General features: G+C 35.0%; 2 protein-coding genes across 7 annotated transcripts in view; one reads left to right on the top strand and one right to left on the bottom strand.

Moving 5' to 3' along the window:
- The window catches only part of LOC111504576 (equilibrative nucleoside transporter 1), a 72,905-nt gene that overhangs the window by 41,466 nt on the left and 7,313 nt on the right, over positions 1-24,126 (top strand). For 4 of the 5 annotated variants that reach the window (XM_074170482.1, XM_074170486.1, XM_074170483.1 and 1 more), the window contains 5 exons: positions 5,299-5,659; positions 7,036-7,086; positions 13,479-13,937; positions 15,933-16,018; positions 16,594-16,787. In XM_074170482.1, the coding sequence (XP_074026583.1) occupies positions 5,299-5,659; positions 7,036-7,086; positions 13,479-13,937; positions 15,933-16,018; positions 16,594-16,787 (1,151 nt within the window). The remainder of the gene's footprint in view (positions 1-5,298; positions 5,660-7,035; positions 7,087-13,478; positions 13,938-15,932; positions 16,019-16,593; positions 16,788-24,126) is intronic. The other variant, XM_074170485.1, reaches the window with a different exon arrangement.
- Positions 17,830-24,126, bottom strand: part of LOC141480477 (uncharacterized) — a 37,219-nt gene continuing 30,922 nt past the window's right edge. For both annotated transcript variants that reach the window (XM_074170488.1, XM_074170490.1), the window contains one exon: positions 17,830-18,125. In XM_074170488.1, the coding sequence (XP_074026589.1) occupies positions 18,018-18,125 (108 nt within the window). In that variant the 3' untranslated portion in view covers positions 17,830-18,017. The remainder of the gene's footprint in view (positions 18,126-24,126) is intronic.

The raw sequence follows: 24,126 nt of genomic DNA, 5'->3' as shown, positions 1-24,126 counted from the left end.
TTACAAACATTGTGTGTAACCTGTGATAACTAACTTTGAAGCTGTTTTAATCCTCTTTTGGTAGGTAGCAAAGTTACGAATTATAATTTTTTCAAGTGTCCAATATGTACACCAGCAACCGGTTATCGAAATTCAACACAGTAAAGGTCGTTGACCTTTACTGACTTTTGGATCATTGACTTTTTTATCACAAAGTACTGAAAATGTTTCCCTTTCATACAAATTCTGTCCGACTTTGATATCTTGCCTCGTTCAACAGTTAATATAGAGGGGGGTTAGCTACAGCGTCTTACTGTGTGTATAAATAAATACAATATATATATATATATATATATATATATATATATATATATATATATATAGATAGATAGATAGATAGATAGATAGATAGATAGATAGATAGATAGATAGATAGATAGATAGATAGATATTTATTGGCTACGTTATATACATGAAATATTTGTAGCAAGTCAAATAGGAACATATTCACACTCGTGTTCTTGAAAAATTCATATAAATATACCCACACACACATATATACACATATACATACACATATACACACATATATACATGTATATAGAAACATACACTGTCGTAAAACAACTAAAACTAATACTTAAAAAATATACAAGTCATTTCAAAAGTTCAGTAGTTGGCGTACTATATTCGTCAATCGAATAAAAACAGTTTTGTATTATTAAATTTTTTATTGTCGCTTTAAAGTTTGCTGGTCCTAGTTTCTTAATTTCCGCTGGTAGTTTATTATATATATCCAAATCGAGCGAATTTTTTTTTGATATTCCTAGTCTAAACCTCCTATTCAATAGAGAATCGCCATGCCTAGTGTTATAATTATGGTTTGAACTATTTGTGGAAAAAGTGTGGCAATTTTTATGGATCTCTAATAAACATTGAAATATAAATATAGAGGGAACTGTCATAATTCCTAATCTTATAAAATGAGATTTGCATGAATCTCTAGGACCCAATCCTACAATGATTCTGACCGCACGTTTCTGCATCACAAAAATCCTGGAAGTATGGATAGAGTTGCCCCAAAGTAAAATTCCATAAGTCAGGTGGCTATGGACAAGAGAAAAGTAGGAAATCATGAGTATATCTGTGCTGACAGATCTTTTCAGTCTTCTCATGAGAAAGAGTTGACAAGCCAGCTTCTTCGAAAGAATATCAATATGATGGGACCATTTTAGTGACTGGTCTAAAGTAATACCTAATAGCTTCACAGACTGATTACTGTTAGATGAAAAATTGGAAGAAAAAATCAATTTCTGTGTTTTTGATTGGTTTTGTGTCAGACCATTCGGTATTAACCATTCATCGATCTTTTCAATCAAGGTTTCATCCTTCTGTTTCAAATTGACAAGATTCGAGTCCGAGAAATAAAATGTAGCATCATCTGCATATAAAAGCCCCTTCACAAACTTAAGGTGATCAAATATATCATTGATATAAATAATGAACAGAAGTGGTCCTAGAACCGATCCTTGAGGTACACCACAAGTGATATCCCGAAATGAAGAGGGTACAGAGTTCAGATGAACTGTTTGACTACGCCCTGTGAGGTAAGATTTGAAAAACGTGTTTGTGACTCCTCTTACACCATAGTATTCAAGTTTGTCAAGTAAAACTTGATGTGATATGCAATCAAATGCCTTGCTCAAGTCACAAAAGGTAGATGCCGTGAATTTCCTTTTTTCAAAAGCATCCACAAAATCATTCACCAATCTCGACACAGCATGTATAGTTGAGCGGTTTTTCCTGAATCCATATTGATGTTCATTCAAGTATTTGAATTTTTCAAAGTAGTCTGTTCATCTTTTCTTAGCTATGATTTCAATCACCTTGCCAATAATGGGAATAATCGATATTGGACGATAATTTTCCAACATGTCAATGTCACCTTTTTTGAAAATTGGAATAAGTTTCGTTTTTTTGAAAATATCAGGAAAAAATCCTTGACTGAAACACAAATTGCACAGTATAGCAATGGGTTCAGAGATAATATACACTATTTCTTTCAACATCACACTATTCAGCTCATAAATATCGAAACAATTCGATTTTTTCATGTCATTTATTACCTCTATGACCTCGTTGCGTGTGGTTGGAGCTAAGAAGAATGAATTTGTATTAGCAGGTATTGATTTTAGATAGTTTCTTGCTGAGTGAGTTGTTTGTGGCAGTTGATCAACTAATATTTTGGCAATAGTAGAGAAGTAATTAACAAACTCTTCTGCGTTTAAATTAGGTGATGGGTGGGTATTTGAACTTTTTTTTCCTCTTTCTTGGTTAATAATTTTCCATGTATCCCTGGCCCTATTATTCGAATTAAGAATGTAGGTGTCATATTTCAGACGTTTTGCTTCTTCAAGCGAGCAATTATAGTATTTCTTGAATTCTTTGAAGATCTCTTTATCCTGTGTCGAATTACTAGAATCACTTATTACTTTCAATGCATTCAATGTGTTTCGGATTTCTTTCAGTTCCTGATTGAAAAAATTCAATGGTGATTTGCAGTTATTGTTGGCTGTCTTCCTTATTGGAAAATTTTTTGTAACTGGATATTGTAAGGAACTATTTAAATATTGCGATAAGATGTCGACGTCAGTACAAGTATGAAATATATTCATATCCAAGTTTTCGATTGATTCTTTGAATTTGGATAAGTTACGAGTTGTAACTTGACGAAATAAAATTTTTTCAGGACTAACATTGGAAGGTGCAATAATTTTAATATATTGACCTCGATGATCAGATAAACATGTCTCTAATATCCCAACATCGTACAATGAAGAGTCGAGATTTGTAAGAATGTTGTCAATGCAAGAAGTGGTATCGGTTCTCGGATCAATTCTGGTGTACTCTTTTAAAGTTATTTCCTGCCCAAAAGAAGTTGCAAGGTTTCTAATTTCTCTCGAAATACTGTTATCGATTTCAAAGTGTATATTGAAATCGCCCGAAACGATTACTTGATTATATATGTCTGATAGATCCGATAATAACTCTTCAAGTTTACTCATGAACAAATGAACATCTCCACGGGCACAAGATCTGTGTAGAGTTATTAAAACGATGTTAAGTTCAGTTAATAGATTGCTAGATTAAATTGGTCAAATCTTATAGTGGAAAGGGTATTTTCCTGGAGCCAGTGTTCACTCAAGCAGACAATAGAAAACTCATTTTCGCTCAAAAAATGTGAAACCGCATCCATCTTATTAGACAAACATTGAATATTCAGATGTAGTATACACATTTCGGTGTTTATGCAATTTTCACGTGACAGAGGAGACATCACTACTTTACTGCCTGCATCCCGTGCTTTGGGTAAAAAAACTTGCTGATGCATGCTCCTGCTGGCCATATATTAGGATTCATTGCAAGATCATAGTTGGTATGATGAATATTCACCTTGAAGGAAGAGTAGTGACCTGGAAACTTCGGTACAATTGACTCGCATTCTACCTCTGGAAAGTGATTTTTCAACAGAGTAGTCAGTTCGACCAATGTGGTCTCCTTATCCACTCTACTGACGTGCAGTGCTGTAAACTTTGGAGCACCTTTTACCGTGAGCTCCGTGTTTTTCCCGTATATAATTTGTTTTTTTTCTGCGTTTGTTTCTATTCTCCACCATTTTCCATCCTCGTTCATCACTCACATTTTTCGTATCAGTGTCTTTGGATAAATTCACGATTTCATTAATTTTCCGCTCACTTTCAATCCTCAGTAACTCGGCTGATAATTGCGGCTTTGTTTTTAATTGTTTTTCCTTTGAGGATTCACCTCGGGAATTCTCAGTTTTTGTTGGAATTTCTTTACTAGACTCTGGCTGTGGCCCACCAGACAACTCAAGTTTTTTTCTTGTGGGCATTCCATTATCGTTTTTACTCAATAAAGAAACCTTATCAACTGGATGTATGTCTAGATTAGTGAGTTTTTTTAATAGTTCGATATGGTTGTTTAAAACTGAAATTTTGTTTCTCAGTTCATTTATCATATCATCCTTTTGTTTTATGATATATTTGAATATCCTTGGGTCCAGCTTACCTGCTGCGTCATCCATGGCATCATGGAAATCAGAGTCTGGTGTATCGCACTGTTCGCACTTAAACTCCGAAGGAGGTGAATTTTCGTCAATGTTAGCACATTTGAGGTGTAATGTGATGGAACAAATTACACAATTGACCCCTTTGGCCACTTTTCTATTGCACTTTACACATTTGTTATTTGAATTCAAATAGAGCTCTCTAGACACGTCCGTTCCACTCGCCATATCGTTCGCCATATATTATATATATAATATATATATATATATATATATATATATATATATATATATATATATATATATATATATATATATATATATATATATATATATATATATATATTATGATATCGACATACACATCGACATATTCAGTTTCTAAATCTTTCAGGAATTCTCCGAATTCACGGTGATTTAACGTGCGTGACTTTATAAGATCGATTAGCTTACCTAATTATTGGTACTGTGTCATTTGGCAAACTGAATCTTTTTGTACACAAATTTTCCTGATGAATTATGCAGTGGTTAACGAATGTTTCCCTTCTAGGGACCTTCCTTGAAATAGCCTTTCCGATACTCCTACCCCCATTGTCGGGCTACATCTGTCGATACACCAATAATATTTTCTAATAAAATTGAAAAATTGTACAACACAAACTTTAGTTCATCGGACAGGTCTTTGCCGATTGTAGTCCCTTGCATTGGAATCAGTGAACACAATTCTTTCGTAATAGTAAATTTGGTGTCAATACCACGTGAAAATATAACCACTTGTGTGAGTAAAAAACTCAAATATTGCCTTTTTGAGAATAATATTACAGACACGCCTTTCACGAAACACAAGAATTGTTAAATTGCTAACAAATTGTTAACAGTTCACAAGTCTGACTGACTGTGTGACAAAAGCAAACACAAACACGCACAAGTGTGTATCCTCTCACAAATAATCGTGCAGACGCGACGCGTTCGTATTGCATGTTTAATTGAACAAGTGGCCGACAAGTGAGTAACCCGTTACAAAAAATTATGTCGGTTTAGTATTTACTACCATTTTATTATAATTAATTTTTTAGCAATATATTAATGGGAGGAAGTCGATAAAATAAATTCAATTTTAGAATTGCTTGGCGGGCCGCATAAACATGTTCAGGAATGTTGTACCAATTTTATTGTAGAAATGATATAAGATTGAATAAAAGTTAGTGATTAATTATTATAATAATTTTCAGTATTGGATGTTCAAATTCGAATCATCTGGACCGAGACATAGATCATTTCCCTTAAGGCCAACAGATTTCCCTCACGGATCTTCACATCAAATATCCGTGACAAACAAATATGTACGTGAACAACTTTGGGCCACTTCTGAAAACTATTTATTGACACTTAATGAAACAACACCACTTCAAACCAATTTCGCTTCAAGTTTCAGTATAGTTGCTAGAGGTTCGATGCTTGTGTCCATCCTGGTAGTCACTTATTTTTCAAATCGGTTTCCACCCGCTGAGAAAAGGATCATATTTGCTCTCAGTGTTATCTTCATTCTGTTTGGCATTAGCACAGTTTTAACTCGAGTGGACACATCTGGAAGTGAGTACTTGAAATAGAGTTTATTTAAATTTACATTATTGAGTTACTGGATTCCAAAATAAGGGTTATATTTCATGATTCCTCCTTTTATTATTATTTCAGATTTGATTTGACTTTGACTCGTAAACTTTGTTCAACTGAAAATTATAATGGCTAGTTCATAGTCCAAACTTTCACTTTATCTTTTACTTTTTCTCCAAGAAAGTTAGCGCAACGAATATCACTTAATTTTATTTTTCAGGTGTAGACGTGATAGTTTTGTCCTTCTATAGCTTTGGATATTTCTCTTTGACCTTATATTTTCACCTTCTTGAAAAAAAATCATTTATTTATTTTATGTACGTCATTTCGACGAAACGCGCTTAGAGAGACTGTGTTTTTGTTCTAAGGTGGAAAAAGCGGTTTCTTTAGATTGAATGAATAGGAAGGTGGTAGCAACAAGTGAAACGTACTAGAACTTAAACTTACAACCGATGTAAAGATAATGAATCTAAATTCGATTAAACGTTTTTGCCAGACTGTCGAGGTTGGAATCGGAAAATCTTCATTCGAATTTAGTTTTTAGAATTCCTCATTACTAAAGTTAGACACGTACTAGGGCGTAGGCACTTAGGATATTAACATATTATCTTAGAAAAAACGGGAAAAGAAAACGACGAAAACTAAAATTATCTGTACTGTCATACCAAGGATTTTATTTTGTCAAACCATGTGCTCACTTTCCGATTGACTGATACTTTCCAATTTCGAATTTTACAATATTAATCCACATCTATCTCACCACATGTCAGTTAAGGCTAACATCAGCTCCTGCAAACGACGACTCTCTTTTTGTTCTCCACTAGCTCTTTCTCTTACTTTCTCTTACTAACTGCCCAGACTGGTTTGCATTACTTTGTCAGATCGTTTAGTCACTTATGATTCTCAGAGAGAATGCTTGTTTCAAGACCGAAGGCCGAAGTTTCAATATAACAAGTGAACTACTATAGAAATGACGAACGAAGTAATGTACTCAAAAACTAATCATATGGATAATATAAATTGTACATTAAAAAAAGGCCTGTTCAGTTCCTGTTGACCACACTATCTAACCTAATTTATTATATAAAAAACTCAATAACTACTAAATTGGACAAAAGAACTTTGAAAGAATTTGTTGCTCTGCCGTGAAACTGGGAATCGTACTTTCAATTAGGGACTTTAAAAAGATAGTTGAACATTTATAATTCAATCATCTAGTGTTTTCAGGTACGGCGGAATAGTTGAATGATTTTACGACATATAATTCAAATATAGTTAGGTTAGGTTTATTCGTTAACCACCTGTCGTATTTAGAGAGACAGATGATGTTTCTAAGCTTTTTTATTTCTCCACAGAAACTGAGCTATTTTTTGCTGTGTCAATCATCATAACTACTTTAATGAACTGTAAGTATTATCCCTAATGTTAACAAAAACAAGTTGTCACAGAGTGACTCAAAGTTCTGAATTTCGTCATTTGGTCGTTTCCTCACAAGAATAATGGCTTCACCTACTTGAAAAATTTTGAAATAATACAGGATGTTTTGCAAAGTCGTGGAACACCAAACTATTTTTTTAATTGAAGTTCTATTATTTCATATCATATTTGGAATAAGTGATTTCCTTTCAAGAAATACAGACATTTTTCTATTGAAAAATGGTTAATGAAATGAGGCTACTTTTATGTATGTAAATTACGTACGTTTATATGTGAATGATTCTCCTCCAGTTATATTGATATCTGTCAAAAATTGAATGGAACTGACCAATATTTGATTCTCCATATATTTTTATTAATACTCTGCCTTCAATTTGTTTACTGAGTATAGTTTTGCTCCAGTGATCCGATCGTACGTTGTGTAATTTTCATGAACGCACATCTTCTGGTTCCAATTCTACAAGGAATCTCAAAAAATGAGTCTGATTGTTTCAACATTTTTGTTTTCGAAATCTGTTCGGGTGACAAGAAAATTGTTATCACTACGTCAATCTACCTAAGATTCCATAAGACTCATGCGATTTTTATGCACGCACATTATCTGGTTTCAATTCTACAAGGGGTTTAAAAAGTTGGTCTGATCGTTTCAACAATTTTATTTTCGAAATCTGTATGGGTAACAAGATAACGGTTTTCACTGTGTTGATCTATTCAAGATTCTATAAGAGTTGTGTGGTTTTCATGAATACAAGGAATCTCAAAAAATGAGTCTGATTGTTTCAACAATTTCTTTTTCGAAATCTGTTTAGATGACAAGAAAACTGTTGTCACCAAGTTGATCTTCTCAAGAAACTATGGAAGTTGTGTGATTTTGATTGACGCACATCATCGGATATCATTTCTATATAGGATATTGGAAAGTAAGTCTAATATTTTCAATTTTATTTTTCACTGAATTTGTATTGTTGATGAGAAAAGGATTATCAACGCCTCAATCTACTCAAGACTATAAAAATGTTGAACACCAAATAGTCTTAATAATTTCACGTTCAACCTATAGTGAATAGGTATTTCCAGCCACAGATATTAGTACGGGTGCTAATAATTTTGTATCCCAACCACAGATTTTTATTTTCCTCTACGTCGGCATGTGTGGCCAGAAATCTGTGGATAACTTCACGCCAATCTTTATCACTACCCTCTCCAATGCTATATTGAACACCAGTTCTGAGAAATCGCCTGTTAACTCATCCTACCAATTGATCCTCATAAGTTCATTTTTATTATGAACTGGATCTCAGTTCTATTATTCCACTATAAAGCTATTGCTTTTAATTCTGTTTTGAAGTTGTTGAATGTTCAACTAACTTGTATTTTTAGTAAATCAATCTAGCCTGCATAATTTAAACTTGAAAAAAAGAAGGTGAGCATTAAATTGTCTCAAAATTATGCTCCCGACTTTATACTCGAAATTGCCTCACAGAAATCAGAATAAGCCTGACGTTGCTCTTTCTATTTTTGAGTATTTACCCTTACACAATTTTGAAAATGAATAAAGATGACTCAATAGAGAACCTGCTGACATGTAATAAAAGTTACTGTGTAATACTAACCACGGAGTGCAGTTAGTAAGTAACTTGACCTATTCATGCATTTCACGTACAAATCGAATAATCAAGGGAAAATATAAAATTGCTATACTCAACTTCTTTCAAATACTCTTACAGATAAAAATAATTCTGAAGACTATATCGAGGAGAGATACACACATTCAAGAAAATAAATATTTCCAAATAAATCTCGAAACATTAATCTCTCCCAAGGTACCTACACAGAAGGTTCTGAAAAATGCCCCCGAAAAAACAACGATTTCCCGGACTGATAGCATGTTGGACATTGAATTATAGTTGACAGATATTTATGGAAGTTACTTCACAGGGGTTAGTTTAACTGCTGCTGACCAGGGCTGTTTTTCAACTCAAAGTTATTAAAAAAATGAGAAAAATATGTCTGTGTTGCAGAAATGTATGATTAAACAAACAAACAAACTAACGTAAATAACATAATCAAATCTTTACCCCCAAAATTATCAATTAGCAGTTGGCAATTTTTTAATAATATAAGTGATTGCGTATTTGTCGGAAAAAACTCTTCAATCCTTTTTTGTGATTCACGGTCCGAATTTACCAAAATTAATCACCTTAATCACCAGAAACGTACAGAACGTTTTCTTCATCTCCTGAAGACGGCAACTTGGTTAGTGAAACGCGCATTTCTGGTAATTGAGAAAAGTATTTTTTTGCATTAATTCTACGCCAGGGGTTCCACTTTTACCTTTTATCATGTCTGAAATCACGCCAATTTGAAGACAAAAGTAATCATTACTTTTCAGTCACCCCATATACAGTAGGTATTGAACAAAAGATAATATCAAAATAAATATACTATTTGTTCTGTTAATAAATCTAAGTTTAGTGTTCTATGATTTTGAATACTTTCTACATGCCTTCTATGCCACAACTACACCAAAGACCAAATTCAGAACTTTGAATCAATCTGTTATACAGTGTGACCCATTTTTAATGGAAACAACCCCCTAAAATTTGAAGTTCTAAACCGATTTCAATAATTTTTTTTTGAAATGTCAAGTACTAAAATGTCTACCTTGGGACAAAATTTGAAATGTTTATTAAAGTTTCAGGGCATACTACGATATTTTTTCTTAGTCGAAAATCGGGATTTTTTATTAGCGATTTTTTTATTGAAAAAAATCACTGCGCCACTGGATTCACAGTGCCTCTTAACAGGTGTGACCAAAATTTGATGGAAAAATATTCATTATTAACAAAGTTATAACAACTCAAAAATTAGAAAACTCGCACAGCTAACAGTCACAAAAAACACCCTATATCAACAGATATAGCCATGAAATTTTTTTTTATTTCAACAATAAAGTGCCGCCAGATGAAAAAAAAACAAATAGCGTAAATATGTTTAATGAAAATAAAGGAATTACATTCAAGTTTTCACGCAAATTAACTAAAACTAAGACCTAATATTTCAATTTAAACCTTAGTTGCCATGGAAATGATATTACAGTTTGACACCTGTGAAAGATTTAAGTGTACTATTGTCAACAATATTCACCTTACAGTTCTTCGAATTATTTTGTGTCAAGGCTGCAAGATTGAGCGTAAGAGAGAAAATTGAAATTGTACGCCTTTCGGGAGATGACGTTAGAAGTGCTAGAGAGGTTTGTAGAGTATTTAATGAGAGACATCCAGATCGTCCTCGTATTAGCTGCGGTACGGTAAATAAAATGAATAAAATATTCAATAAAACTGGTGCAGTATCAAAAATGATGTTAAAAAGTAATCCTGTACAAAGACGAAACAGGAATGACAGGAATGATCAAATCATTTCAGATTATTTCGGAAATAATCCTAATGCCAGTATAAGGAATGCCACTTTAGATTTAAATATTCCACGAGAAACTATTCGGAGATGTCTCAAGGCGAAGAATATTAAACCTTTCAAGCCAAAGTTTTTACACACACTTCAAGAAGGCGACGAAACAAGACTCCTAGAATATTGTTTATGGGCCCAAGGGGAATATTTGAACAATAGAAATTTCCTAAAAAATATTTTATATACCGACGAAGTCACTTTCACTACAAATGGAGTAGTGTCATCACAGAATTGTCGCTATTGGGCAGCGGATATTCCTAACTGGGTAATAAACTGTAAAAGCCAGTATTCCCAGAAAATCAACGTCTGGTGTGGGATATTGAACGAACGAATTATTGGTCCTTCCTTTTTTGAGGAAAACATTAATGCTCAGAGGTTTCTAGAATTTTTAAACACAGAGTTTTGGGATGCTATTCACGAGCTGCCAATCAATGAACGATCAAATTTAATCGTCCAGTTAGATGGGTGTTCGGTTCATTATGCCAGAGCTGTGAGGCAATGGCTTAACGAACATTTTCCAAACCGATGGATAAGCCGTGGTAGTCCGTTTATAGAGTGGCCACCCAGATCTCCAGACCTCACAGTTTTGGACATTTTTCTCTGGGGACTTCTCACACAAAAGGTTCACAAAAACCGCTCAAGAGATAGAAATGAACTTTGTGCAAGAATTCGACAGGTATGTGCAGATATTAGCCCTCAAGAACTAAGGAACGTAATCAGAAACATTCGTAAGCGCTACGACACATGTATCAAAATACGTGGTGGATTAGTAGAGGCTACTAGAATATGAGTTAGAATTAATTGTTGCACTGAATCGAAACATTTCAATAATTAGTTATTAGTTACGTTTATTAAAACTTTTTGCTTCATTGTTGGTTGAATTGTGTGAATGTAATTCTGTTATTTTCATTAAAAATATTTACACTATTTGTTTTTTTTTTCATCTGGCGGCACTTTATTGTTGAAATCATAAAAAAAAGATATATTGTGACTGTTAGCTGTATGAGTTTTCGAATTTTTGAGTTGTCATAACTTTGTTAATAATGAATATTTCTTCATGAAATTTCGGTCACACCTATTTAGAGGCACTCTGAATCCAGTGGCGTAGTGATTTTTTTCAATAAAAAAATCGCTAATAAAAAAACACGATTTTCGACTAAGAAAAAATATCGTAGTACGCCCTGAAACTTCAATAAACATTTCAAATTTTGTCCCAAGATAGACCTATTAGTACTTGACATTTAAAAAAAAATATTAAAATCGATTTACAACTTCAAATTTTAGGGGGGTGTTCCCATTAAAAATGGGTCAAACTGTAAATGAAAATTCATTGTGAATTTGATTATACAATATTTTCAATAATTATCTAACATGCGTTTTTTGTGTATATTTAAGCCCGTCCCAATAACTTTTTTATTTCAAATAACATTTCATTTTGAAATTTTCATCGGACAGTTTACAAAACCTTAGCACGTGTTTCGGGGTATTCATATACGCGAAATACGTGTTGCGGTTTTGTAAACAGCCCAATGGAAATATTACAATAAAGTGTTACTTGAATACGTTACGCATTTTCGTCAAGTATATCGACTGATTCCATCATAAGACATTTATTCGTAACATTTAGTTTCTGTTTCCTTAACATTCTGCTTGTTACCACTACATGTTGCTCAATTTTACTTGAGAGATAGTGAAAAATTCAACATAATCATTAGGAAATACTAACTGACGTGAACCAAACAAATTTTCATTTCAACTCAACCATAGTTGAGAGTACTAGTATTTTTCGATCTAAAGTTGCTGCGGAATAGACAAGAAACGAGATAAGTGATAAATAATAGTGAGTAGTAACTCAGCACTCCTGAATATTCGCGACTATCTCAGAGAAGAGATAATAAAAATTCAATATACGAGTATATCACATGAAAAAAAAATCTACAGTTGAGTAGATGAAATAATACACATGAAATAATACACAATTTGAGCATCCGATATAAGTTACAATCTAATGAAATCGAAACGATATGGCAACTGATTCAAACAACCTTGTCTTTTATAGAACAATTGCTTTTATTTTCGAAATTCACTAATAGTGAAAACCCCATTATTCGATTTTGGCTCAATTTCATGAAATTAATTGGCTCTTGATTAATTGAACTATAAAATATATCTCATGTTCCATTTTTCAACTCTGATATCTGGCAATTCAAATATCCCGATATGTAGACCATTAAACATTAGTGTCATTCCTGATTTATCAACGATATAAAATTTACTAACTGGGAAATATGAAATGTACACATTTGACACAATTTATTAGTTGCGAAACAACTATTTGTGTGGTGGAAAAGAATTGAAACCGTAAAAACTTCCCAAGAAACAACATGTGAACTCTCTTATGATAGTAACAAGCCATTAATTGGTCTCAGAATCAGAGAAATTGCAGACAACTCCGTTTGTTTGATTTACTGAGTGCAAGCTATCATCCAAACAAGAGCTCTCTATCTCTCTCTTCCTCTCTCTCTATCTCTAATCTTATTCACTTGTAAAAGTTTGTGTTTTATCGCGTTTTTCATTGATGACCCAACTGTAACGGAAACGCATTCCAGTCAAACAAAAAATGCATGTGAACATTTGTAACAATGATAAAAAGCTTATTTTCCAACTCTGATGCGGTATATAAAGAATATTTGAAAAACTGTTTCAGAAAAATTTTTAAATGAAAGAATAATACTTTATTTAATAAAAATTGAGAGGTGACCGCCCACATTCTCTTTCATAATCACATGTTTTTTACTCTATACTTCCTCTTAGGAAACATTAAAATGTGTTATGTTTTAGATTATTTTGGTTACTCAGTTTTTTATTACTATGTTATTCATGTTTTTCCAAGTTTTCAGCGCAACAGCAATTATATCTGCATTTCAACTACTGAAGAATTTTCCTACTTCCTACTATCCTGCACTTCACTCAGGACACTCCATATGTGGCGTAATCGCTTCTCTTTTTCAAGTGATACTCATCAGCACCAGAATGTCTTCTCAAAGTAATGGGACATACTACTTTGGATTCGGAACGCTCATTATATTTCTCTCCACGCTGTTCATGACAATGGTCAATAAAAAATCAAGATACTTTATATATCGAGTAAATACGACAAGAATGATTATGGATGAAAACTGGACTGCAAATAATGTATCTAACAGAATCAGAGAAAAACTTGTATCAGGGCTCTTGAGAACGAAATGGTACTATGCAACCTTTCTTTTCGTACAGGGATCAACTGCCATGATTTTTCCAGGATTTACTGCTCTGGTCGTCTCTGAAAACATGCACGGAACTACTTGGGAAAGTATGTAATGATATTATTGGCAAATATATTCTTACAATATTGTTTTGCAATCAAAGTCAATTTTGCCCATTTTCAATAAACTGAATTTAGTTAGTATGGAATACTCCTGTGAAGGAGCTGTTCAATGAAAATATCACAACGTATCGTTACTTATATACTCTATATTGGATTGTCATCAAATATCAGTCAGTTCCATCACACAACTCCTTCAATTGTATATTTCCCTTTGCCTTTTCCCCTATTCAGGTGTACCTATGCTATTTCTCCCTTCGTTCGAAGCGACCTCTCTTATCAAAGAAAGGAAACACTAGAACCTCAAAATCATATAATGTCGTTGAGATAACATTACCAAAAACCATTTATAAGATGAGTAGTACAGGAAAACACTTTCTTCGCTTTCAAATATGAACATTTGGCCGGAATGCTTTTAGAAAGTAAGTAACAACCTCACCCAGAATATGCCAACGTGGAAAATTTGTTAGTCTTTAAAAATGTTGGAGCTGGAACCTCTTGAGTAGAATAAATCAAAAACAAATACTGCTCCCAAACACGGGATCTGTAAAATGCTCCTCAACGAGCATTTTACCAACCAAGTTGGCGCCCTCAGGAAATGAACTAGACTGTCTATTTAATTTTCTGTGGACGCCAACTTGGTTGATGAAACGCGCGTCGAGGAGAGTACCTATTGAATTGCTGGTGTTTGGGAGCAGTACATGTTTCGAAGGCTTCTACAGTTATACACATTTCATGAGTAAAGCCTTCAAATTTCAATCGAGATCACGAAATCAATTTGAGAGAATTACCACTAAATGTTAAAATATCATCTGAATAAACAGAGTTTGATAATGATGTTTGATAATACCGATTATTTAAATGGAAGGACCTATCAGACATGAAAGTCATGTTTATGTAAAGGTAAATTCTGGCTTAACGCAGATGTCAGGTCATAGAAAAAGAAGTGAATACTAACAAGGACAAGAAGGTTCTTTTAGATGCTTTTTTGATAATGCTCGCCTAATCATCCAGATGTCGAGGTGAAAGAGGATAGACAACACAAGATGCAGACGAATAGACTGCATGTACAGGAGCAGATTGATATAGGCAATTATTATGGGGGTAACAGTAGTGGGTTGGGGGGTTGAATGCAGCAGACCTTGAAAATGATAACACAGATCGAGGGGGAGTTTGTTTCCTCTCCTGATGCAAATTCTGTTTGCAAGACAGATTCATAAAACATTTCGCTCGTGGGGGGTACATAATTTACTTCTTGACTGCACCATGTAGGCTCCTAGGATTCTTAACAGGACTAAGAGTTCCAATCACAGAACTCCTGCATTACCGTGTCAAGGCTTTCTACGAAAAGAGGAATCCGGGTATTTTGAAGGTCTCGTTAGTGTTACTGTGTGAACACGAGTCGTACAACATATCAGTATGTATACACACACCTTAGGATCAGCCTTCATTTCGGAGGACTCTACGGATAACACCTCACCCGGCTAGGGTATTCCAAAGCCCCCACCGCAGGGCAGGTCGTGAAGAGAATGTCTCGCCTCTTTATTCATGCGTGCCCTTTACTCCCCTGAAACCATCTATACACTTGTAGCACTTAACCAGGTTCACAACATATTTACCATACACCGCAGTTGATAATTATTACAAGTATTCTTAGTGAGTTTTACTGATAATTTCACCTTACAACGTTTTCTTCACCTTCTGAAAACGCCAACTAGGTTGGTGAAACGCGCGTCGAGAAAAGTTACTTCAATTTGTTACCCATGATGGACATGGTAGTCGAATATATGACACGTGCTACACAAACCGTCACATATATTTTCATGCACTACACCGATCGATTTGAAACTGATCAAATTATGACCGACCGATTCTTTACACATCAATTTTTTAAATAGTTTTAGTACTCATACCTTTACTCATAATTTATGAAACATTCTATTATCTTCCATAAAAAATAATCTACAAATGTATTCATTACAGAATTATATTTTCGGCCAGTAGTATCTTTTCTGACATTCAATGCTTTCAATTTAATTGGCAGAGAGGCTGCGAAAATAGTGAAAACTGTAAGTACTAAGTGTTCTTCACATATAGATGAAACAATATTCGATAAGCAGATGAACTATTCTTACTATTTTTACTAGTACTCACACCTTAAGTTAAGGCTAGCTTTGTATAACGAGCTTTCGTTTTTTTTTTTCAATATATACATTTGCATTTTTGACTGTATCTTTACTGTAAAGGTACTCTGAAATAAAGAATAATTAGGAGGATGATTTGGATACAGATATTAAAAACGTCTTATATTTGAGCTTATATTATTCTTACCGTGTTATTTATTGTCAACAATATTTTTCGTATTTATCATTAATATTACATTATGCAGCTGCAGTTAAGTTTGTTTTCCACCATACTAGTAAATCATTAGCAGTTAGTGACTTTTTTCGTATTAATGTTTTACATAGTCATCAATTCTGTTAACCATTGCACTGAATCTCTTGGTAACTGATTTTAATTGAGTTAAGAGTACAAAATGTGAAATCTAAGCAATATCTAATGGAAAAATTTCACATTAACTTTTTTCACGAAGTAATTATTCATACACATTCATACAAGTTTTTCAAATATGGTTTTTTTTCAGCCAAAACATGGAATTCACGTGATGATACCAGCGTTACTGCGAGTCGCACTAGTTCCTTTGATTATATTTTGTAATGCCCATCCAAGGAGACATTTGCCAGTATTTTTTGGAGATGAGTGGTATATCACGTTTCTTGCTATCTTCGCATTCACTGAAGGAATCATTGTAAACATTAGTTTCCTGGTTATATCTTCGTAAGTACAGAACATAACTAACAATTTTCGTTTATTTATACCAAGGGCAGACGGATTTATGGGGGGTGTAATGAGAATTATCCCCATTACACAACAACATCCAAAACTGAAATGAAAGGTAGAACTGCAAACTCTGGCGTAAAAAATAAAAGCACTGTACCCAAACATCTCAACACCAAACACTCTTCCAGGCGCACGTTTCACTAACCAATTTGGCATCTTGAGGAGATGAATTGCACTAATTGTTAGTTCTAAAACTGGTCTCTATTTTTATCTAAGAGAAGACACTTTCACCTTTATACACACATCATCGAGGCAGAAATTAGCAGAAATTTTCACGTGAAAGATTCTGCTAATTTCATCAAAGCGATTCATATAAGTATAAACAATGAACTGTTCGAAATGGGACCTTTTCAGACAAGTCTCATTTATTTTATGGCCCATCTTCAAAGCGTTTTGAGCGATATTTTTCTGGTTTCCGAAATTGAATATGTGCTACGTATTCTTCGAAACGAGTTTCAATAGCTCGCTCAATCTGGCCGACGTATTTTTTGTTATAGTCGTCACTGATAATTTTATATATCCCCTTTTTTCATTTCCCAACATCTTGTCTTTAGAGTAACATAACATTTGTTATAGTGAGCAAGAAGCTTTGAAAGCGATTTTCATGTTGAACTTTTCAAAATTTCGACCTAACAGAATAGCTATAAAAGAAGAAAGTGGGTTTTCTTTGCCGTGCCTCGGTGTGTCTGTAGAAATAGTTACTGAACTGGAAGCAATTCTGTTCCTCGCAGATTTCCATTAGTTGTGATATAAGTAAGATATAAATTGAGATCAGTTTTGCAGTAAGGAATTGATGTACGAGTACATCATTCCCTGAGGACGCCAACTCGGTTGGTGAAACGTGCGTCGAGAAAAGTGTTGCAGCTCTGATATTTTCCAACAGTGCTTGTTTTGAACATTCAATACATTTCAAATAAATATTGTACGTAATTGTGTTAACCCAACGTCTTGTATAGCACTGAAACACGGTTCACAAGATAACACTTTTATTATTATAATTATTCTTATATGACTGACAGGAATCGGGTATATTATGTGTAACATTTCTTCGAATCCCAGTCGTTAACTAAACTATGTGCCGTCTTTAACGTATCATTTAGAATGAATGAATGCAAGTCTATGTTTCATACGGCGCGGCGTGTTTTCTGGTCTCCAGCTTTAGTGGTTTTAGTTTGTGTGGTAGGACAGGCGATGAATTTGAATCATCTCCCTTGTTCTGGCTGCTATGTTCCTTGAGTGTACCTCCTGACATCGATGATGTAGCTTGAACAGGATCTGAAACAATATTTCAAAGTCACTTTCAATGGAATTACGTTTTCTTTTGATGGTTGACGGCTGGACGGAGAGCAGCCGATTTCGGATTGGTTTGTCGAGGGACGGACCGTTCTCATTCCCAAAAGCGGAGATTTGTCGATTCCTAAGAATTACAGGCCGATAACATGCTTGAACTCGTGTTATAAGTTGTTTACAAGTATCTTATAAACACGAATACTCACCGCAGTTTACCGAGTGTTCGAACGGATATATGAACAGAGAGGGTCGAAGAGAGGAGTTGCTGGATGTAAAGATAACCTGCTCATCGCAGGACTCCATACAATATAAGCGTAACCTCTCTATGACCTGGATCGATTACCGTAAGGCATTTGATACAATATCGCATGAGCCCATCTTGCAGTTGCTCAGATGCCTTGCGGTACCCGACAAAATAGTGAGATGCATTGAACAACTGATACCACTTTGGCGAACTCACTTCACCATAACATCTGGTCAAGCCAGTGTCAAAACAGGGTGGGTCACTTTCAGAACGGGTGTATTTCAGGGCAATTCCATCAGTCCCCTTCTATTTTGCATCTCACTATACCCATTATCCGTTGCGCTCAGAAATACTCGAGGGTATAACTGTGGCACCCCCGGTCACCGGATACATAAGGTCACCCATTTGTTTTATATGGATGATCTTGAACTTTATGTCTCTAGAGCAGGGGTCTCCAAACTACGGCCCGCGGGCGAAATCCGGCCCGCCAGTGTCATCAATCCGGCCCGCGACAGCCAATGAATACCTAATTGTTGTTACTATTGCTGTGATAAGTTGAAGAAGAAAACAGAAAATGATAATTACTCGGTTTTATTTACTTGCAAGGTAAAACTTAACGACAGAAATGATGACAAAAGAAAACTTAACTTTAGTATCTAAGTTTAAGCATATTAATAACTAACAAATAATTGAAATTAATCACAGTGAAACAAAAACACTAATGAGATTTATGTAATTGTAGTTTTCCACCGACAATACTTTGTAGTTGTGGATCAATTTTACTTGTACCAATTATCAAAAGAGATTTAAGATGATCATCGGTTAATTGAGATCTGTAAACATTCTTTGTGTACTTCATCTTAGAAAACGTTTTCTCACACAAGTAAGTAGTACCAAAAACAGAAAACAACCCACAAGCAAATGTATGAAAATTATCAAATTGTTCCAGTGGAAGACTCTTATAAAATTCCAACAAATATGAATTTTGATATTTGTTCTTAAGCATATCACTGCACCATAAATCAATAATTTCCATTTGGACTTCCGGTGCCAGGGTTTCAATGTCAGAATCAAAAGGATTTTGAAAAAGCCTAATTTCATTCGCAATGACATCAAAATCTGAAAAACGAGTATCAAAATTTATCTTCAAAGCACTCAAAGTTTCGATTGCAAAATTGACGGGAAATTCAGTCTCTGTAGTGTGGCTGAATATTTCACATGTTTCAAAATGTGTGAAACATTTTTTACGTAATTGCGGTTGAAATAGTATTATTTTCTGCCTGAAGGATTTGATATTGGTGTATAAATCGGGGAGAAGCTGATTTTCTCCTTGCAATCTCAAATTCAGTTCGTTCACATGATTTGTCAAATCGACATAGTAGGCTAACTTCCACATCCATCCACTATTTTCTAAACGGCAAAAGGGCGCTGCTTCTCATTTAAAAAAAATTCTATCTCTGCTCGAAGTTCAAAAAAGCGCTTGAGGACTTTTCCGCAACTAAGCCAGCGTACGGCAGTATGATATGGTAAATCATTTTCTCCAATCTGTTAAATAAACTCGCGGAATTGTCGGTGATTCAGCCCAGTAGATCTGATGAAGTTAACAACTGATATGACTGGTTTTAGAACTTCAGACATATCCATACATTTTCCGCACAAGGACTGTTGATGAATGATACAATGTAAGACTACTGGTTTTGTACCACCATCATTTTCTACAGCCTTTGACACAAGTGTAACCACTCCTTTATTTTTACCATACATATTTTTGCCTCCATCAGTTGTTATACATTTCAAATTTCTCCATAGAAGGTTCTTTTTATTAATGGCATTTTCAACTCCCTTAAAAATATCTGCCCCAGTTGTCGTGCCGTGAATACTATCAATATCAAGAAGTTCTTCATACTCTTCATAGCTTTTATCTACTCCGCGAATAAAAATCAACACCTGAGCAGTATCTGACACATCCGTTGACTCATCCAATGCTAGAGAAAACCACTCATGAGGTCCATTTTTGTCAGACAGTTGAGATGATATATTTTCTGCGATGTCTTGCACCATCCGAGCCACGGTGTTTGCTGACAAACTGACACTTTTAAATAAATTTTCCGGGGCATATTTCTTCGGCTACTGCAATGAAGCATTCTTTTTTCATTTCTCCATCGGTGAATGGTTTGCCACGTTTTCCGATTTCAAGAGCCACACGAAAGCTGGCGCGATTTGCAGACTCTTGTTCAGTATTCGCTTTGGTAAACAAAGATTGCTGCGATTTGAGTCCGCGTTTCAAAGCTTCAAATTTTTCCTTCCGCAAACTTCCTGTATACTTGGAGTAACTTTGAAGATGTTTCGATTCATAGTGTCGTTTAATGTTATAGTCTTTGAGAACAGCTATGGTTTCATTACAAATTAAACATACCGCCATATTACTGGACTCAATCACAAAATACTGAAAGTTCCATTTTTCTTGGAACGTTCTGCATTCATTGTCGATTTTTCGCTTCTTTTCCATACTAACAAATCACACATAAAAACAATGAGTCAAATCAAAATACTTTTATTGACGGGTGTAACTTTATTTCACAATAGACAGTTTCGTTTCCTTCGCCTTTCCTACGCAGACTATATCGCGCTTGCGCGGCTAGCCTTTTTATATGCAATTATTACTGCCATCTGGAGGTGATCGGAATACACTAGCTAGAACCAGAACTTTCTCGAACCAACAGGGTAATTCCAAATATTTAATTACGCCTAATGCCACCTAGCGGGTAGCTGAAAAAATACCACTACTCGCCACTAAATGTCGTTAACTGTCACAATACACAATAATAATTGAAATGCAAAAAAGCGTAAGTTTGCTTAGGTCACGCACTTTGCACTATCCTCAGGGCCGGCCTGAGGGGTGTGCGAAGTATGCAGCCGCACACTCGAGCCTTTTGGAGGGGTTTGAATCTCTTTGCTTTTCTGCGTTTGTTGTGTTTAGTTTACGCTGTTAGCTTTTGGTATATTCACCAATCATGCTTGCGTACGTGCGGATAGTTGAATTTTGTTTGTGAAACCTGTATGTATTATAAATTTTTGAACTATATAATTTATCTAAAACATAAGCTTTACTCCACGTTTTCGAGTGAGGCGCTCTGTAGGATATTTTTTTCAGTTGGAAATGTTTTCAAAGCCAAAACCAAAACAACCGTCGGGTTGTCAAAACCGGAAACGGAAGGCAATTGCAGAGAAAAACACCAAAGCAAGTTCTAAACTCTTATGCAGTTTCCTAAACAAACCAACCTCAAGTTTTAACAATATAGAACATTTTGGTGGTGAACAAAGTAGGCAACAACCTGAAAAGGAATGCCAAGTAGAACTAGGCGATGAAGGTAGTAGCAGTCCTTTTGAATTGCAAAAAAACAAACAAGCCATGAACCCAACGATTCCTTTTCTTCTGAAGAAGAAAAAGAAGAAGAAGTAGACACCCCAAAGGACCATAAAGAACCGACTCTTTCTGATTCCGACAGCGACAACGACAAGTCCCAAGAAGAATCAGATATTTATGATGCTACTGAGTTGAATAGTTATTTTACGGACTTGGGTACTTGGCCTGATCATATAAGTGCTAGCTTACGTGATTTAATTATTACCAAGGGACCAATCTCAACTGAGCTGGAGAGCTATCCAAGAGATGAAAACAAAAGATCATTTTCTAATTTGTTTTATTATAGGTTAGCCAAAAATGGTCAAAAGGTTAGGAGACGTTGGTTAACTTACTTTAAAAAGAAAAATAGTGTATTCTGTTTTTGCTGCAGGATCTTTAACATATCAGGAACAAGAACTTTGTTAGAAAAAACGGAAACAGTGATTGGAGGCACATAGGCAAAACATTGACGAAACATGAAACGGCTCCAAATCACATGAAGTGTTACGAAAAATGGGTTGAAGGAGAAAAAAGACTGACTGAAGGAACGACAATCGACCATTCATATCAAAGGATTGTTGCGCAAGAAAAGGAAAGGTGGAAAAATGTTCTCACCCGACTCATTGCTACTACGCAATTTTTAGCACATCACCAACTTGCCTTTAGAGGGACCCACGAAACACTTTACAAATTAGACAACGGAAACTACTTAGGTCTTGTTGAACTCATAGCCAAGTTCGATCTTGTGATGAAAGAACACATTTCAGGAGTTCTAATGAATGAAAAACGAAGATGTGTCTCGTATCTTGGGAAAACCATCCAAAACGAGCTTCTTTCTTTAATGGGAGATAAAGTACGAGAGTCTATTGTAAACAGAGTCAAAGAAGCAAAGTACTTTGCATTAATTCTAGACTGCACTCCAGATTTAAGTAGAAAATAACAACTTTTTGTAATCTTCCGGTATGTCCATGAAAAAAGTGACAAAACGGTAGAAATATGTGAAAGTTTCGTTGACTTTGTTGAAATCACGGACACCACTGGCAAAGGCTTGTCTGAAACCGTTTTTAAGGCCTTAGAAAACTATGGTCTTGACATTCAAAATGGTAGAGGCCAAGGCTACGACAACGGGGCCAACATGAAGGGCAAACATTCTGAGTTGCAGAAACGAATTATCGATCAAAATAAAAGAGCCTTTTTTGTCCCTTGTGGCTGTCACAGCTTAAACTTGGTGGTTAGTGATGCAGCCAAGTCTTCAGTTCCAACAGTGACCCTGTTTGGAACAATCCAACGTCTGTATACCCTATTCAGCTCTTCAACCAAACGTTGGAGCTTGTTCCTAGAGAGTCTTTCGAGATCTGAAGAATCTTGTACTGGGATTCCTTTGACATTGAAAGAGCTCTGTATAACACGGTGGGAGGCACGAATTGACTCACTGAAAGCAGTGAGATATCAGATCGTCGAAGTTCGCCAAGCTCTCTGGGATCTTTATGATGATCCCTCGTTTGAAGATGATGTTAGGAGCGAAGCAAACTCTTTGGCTACAATGCTTGAAGATTACAGTTTTTTAGTTTCTCTAATAACCTGGTATGACGTCCTCTTTCAAATTAACTTAGCAAGTAAGATGTTGCAATCAAAGGTGATCAACTTTCCTCAAGTTGTAGACGCGTTGAAATCCATTTCAGATTTTTTAGTCGACGTTCGTGAGAATGGATTTGTCTCCAGTTTGGTAAAAGCAAAAGAGTTGGCTGAAGAGCTGAAAGTTGAAGCGAAATTCAAAGCCCCAAGACTCAGGAGGAGGAAGAAACACTTTGACTATGAGGTTGAGCGTAGAGACGAACACGAGCCTCTTACTGACCCACAAGAAAAATTTAAAGTTGAATTTTTCTTACCATTAGTTGATACTGCTTACTCAGCTGTGGAAGAAAGGTTTTAGCAGTTGAATGCCAATACTTCAAAACTTGAATTTCTCTTCAATCTAGACAAACTGCCCGATCGACAAACACTTTTGATCAAATGCCAACAACTGGAAGAGCTAATGTCAGATGGGGCTGACCAAAGTGACATTAGAGGGGCCGAATTGTGCGACGAGCTGGTTTCTATACAGAAACTTTTACCCAAGGAATTAATTATTGAAATTAATATTAATATTTCACCATCCTAAATTAACGATTTAAACTTGATAGGTTTTTGTACAGTTAAATTCCACTTCTTACCTCACCCTATCTTACCTTATTTTTTATCAGATAAATGCATTAAACTTAGAATTTTATTACATAATTAATATATAGTAATATTGTTTCTTGTTTTTTTTAGTTTTATTCTGACACTTCAGTACA

Source organism: Leptinotarsa decemlineata, unplaced genomic scaffold (genome assembly GCF_025532065.1).
Source record: "Leptinotarsa decemlineata unplaced genomic scaffold, Ldec_3_MD MMD2_P_RNA_scaffold_9, whole genome shotgun sequence".
NCBI lineage: Eukaryota > Metazoa > Arthropoda > Insecta > Coleoptera > Chrysomelidae > Leptinotarsa > Leptinotarsa decemlineata.
Note: the sequence above shows the minus strand (reverse complement) of the source record. Positions and strands in the feature narration are given on the sequence as shown.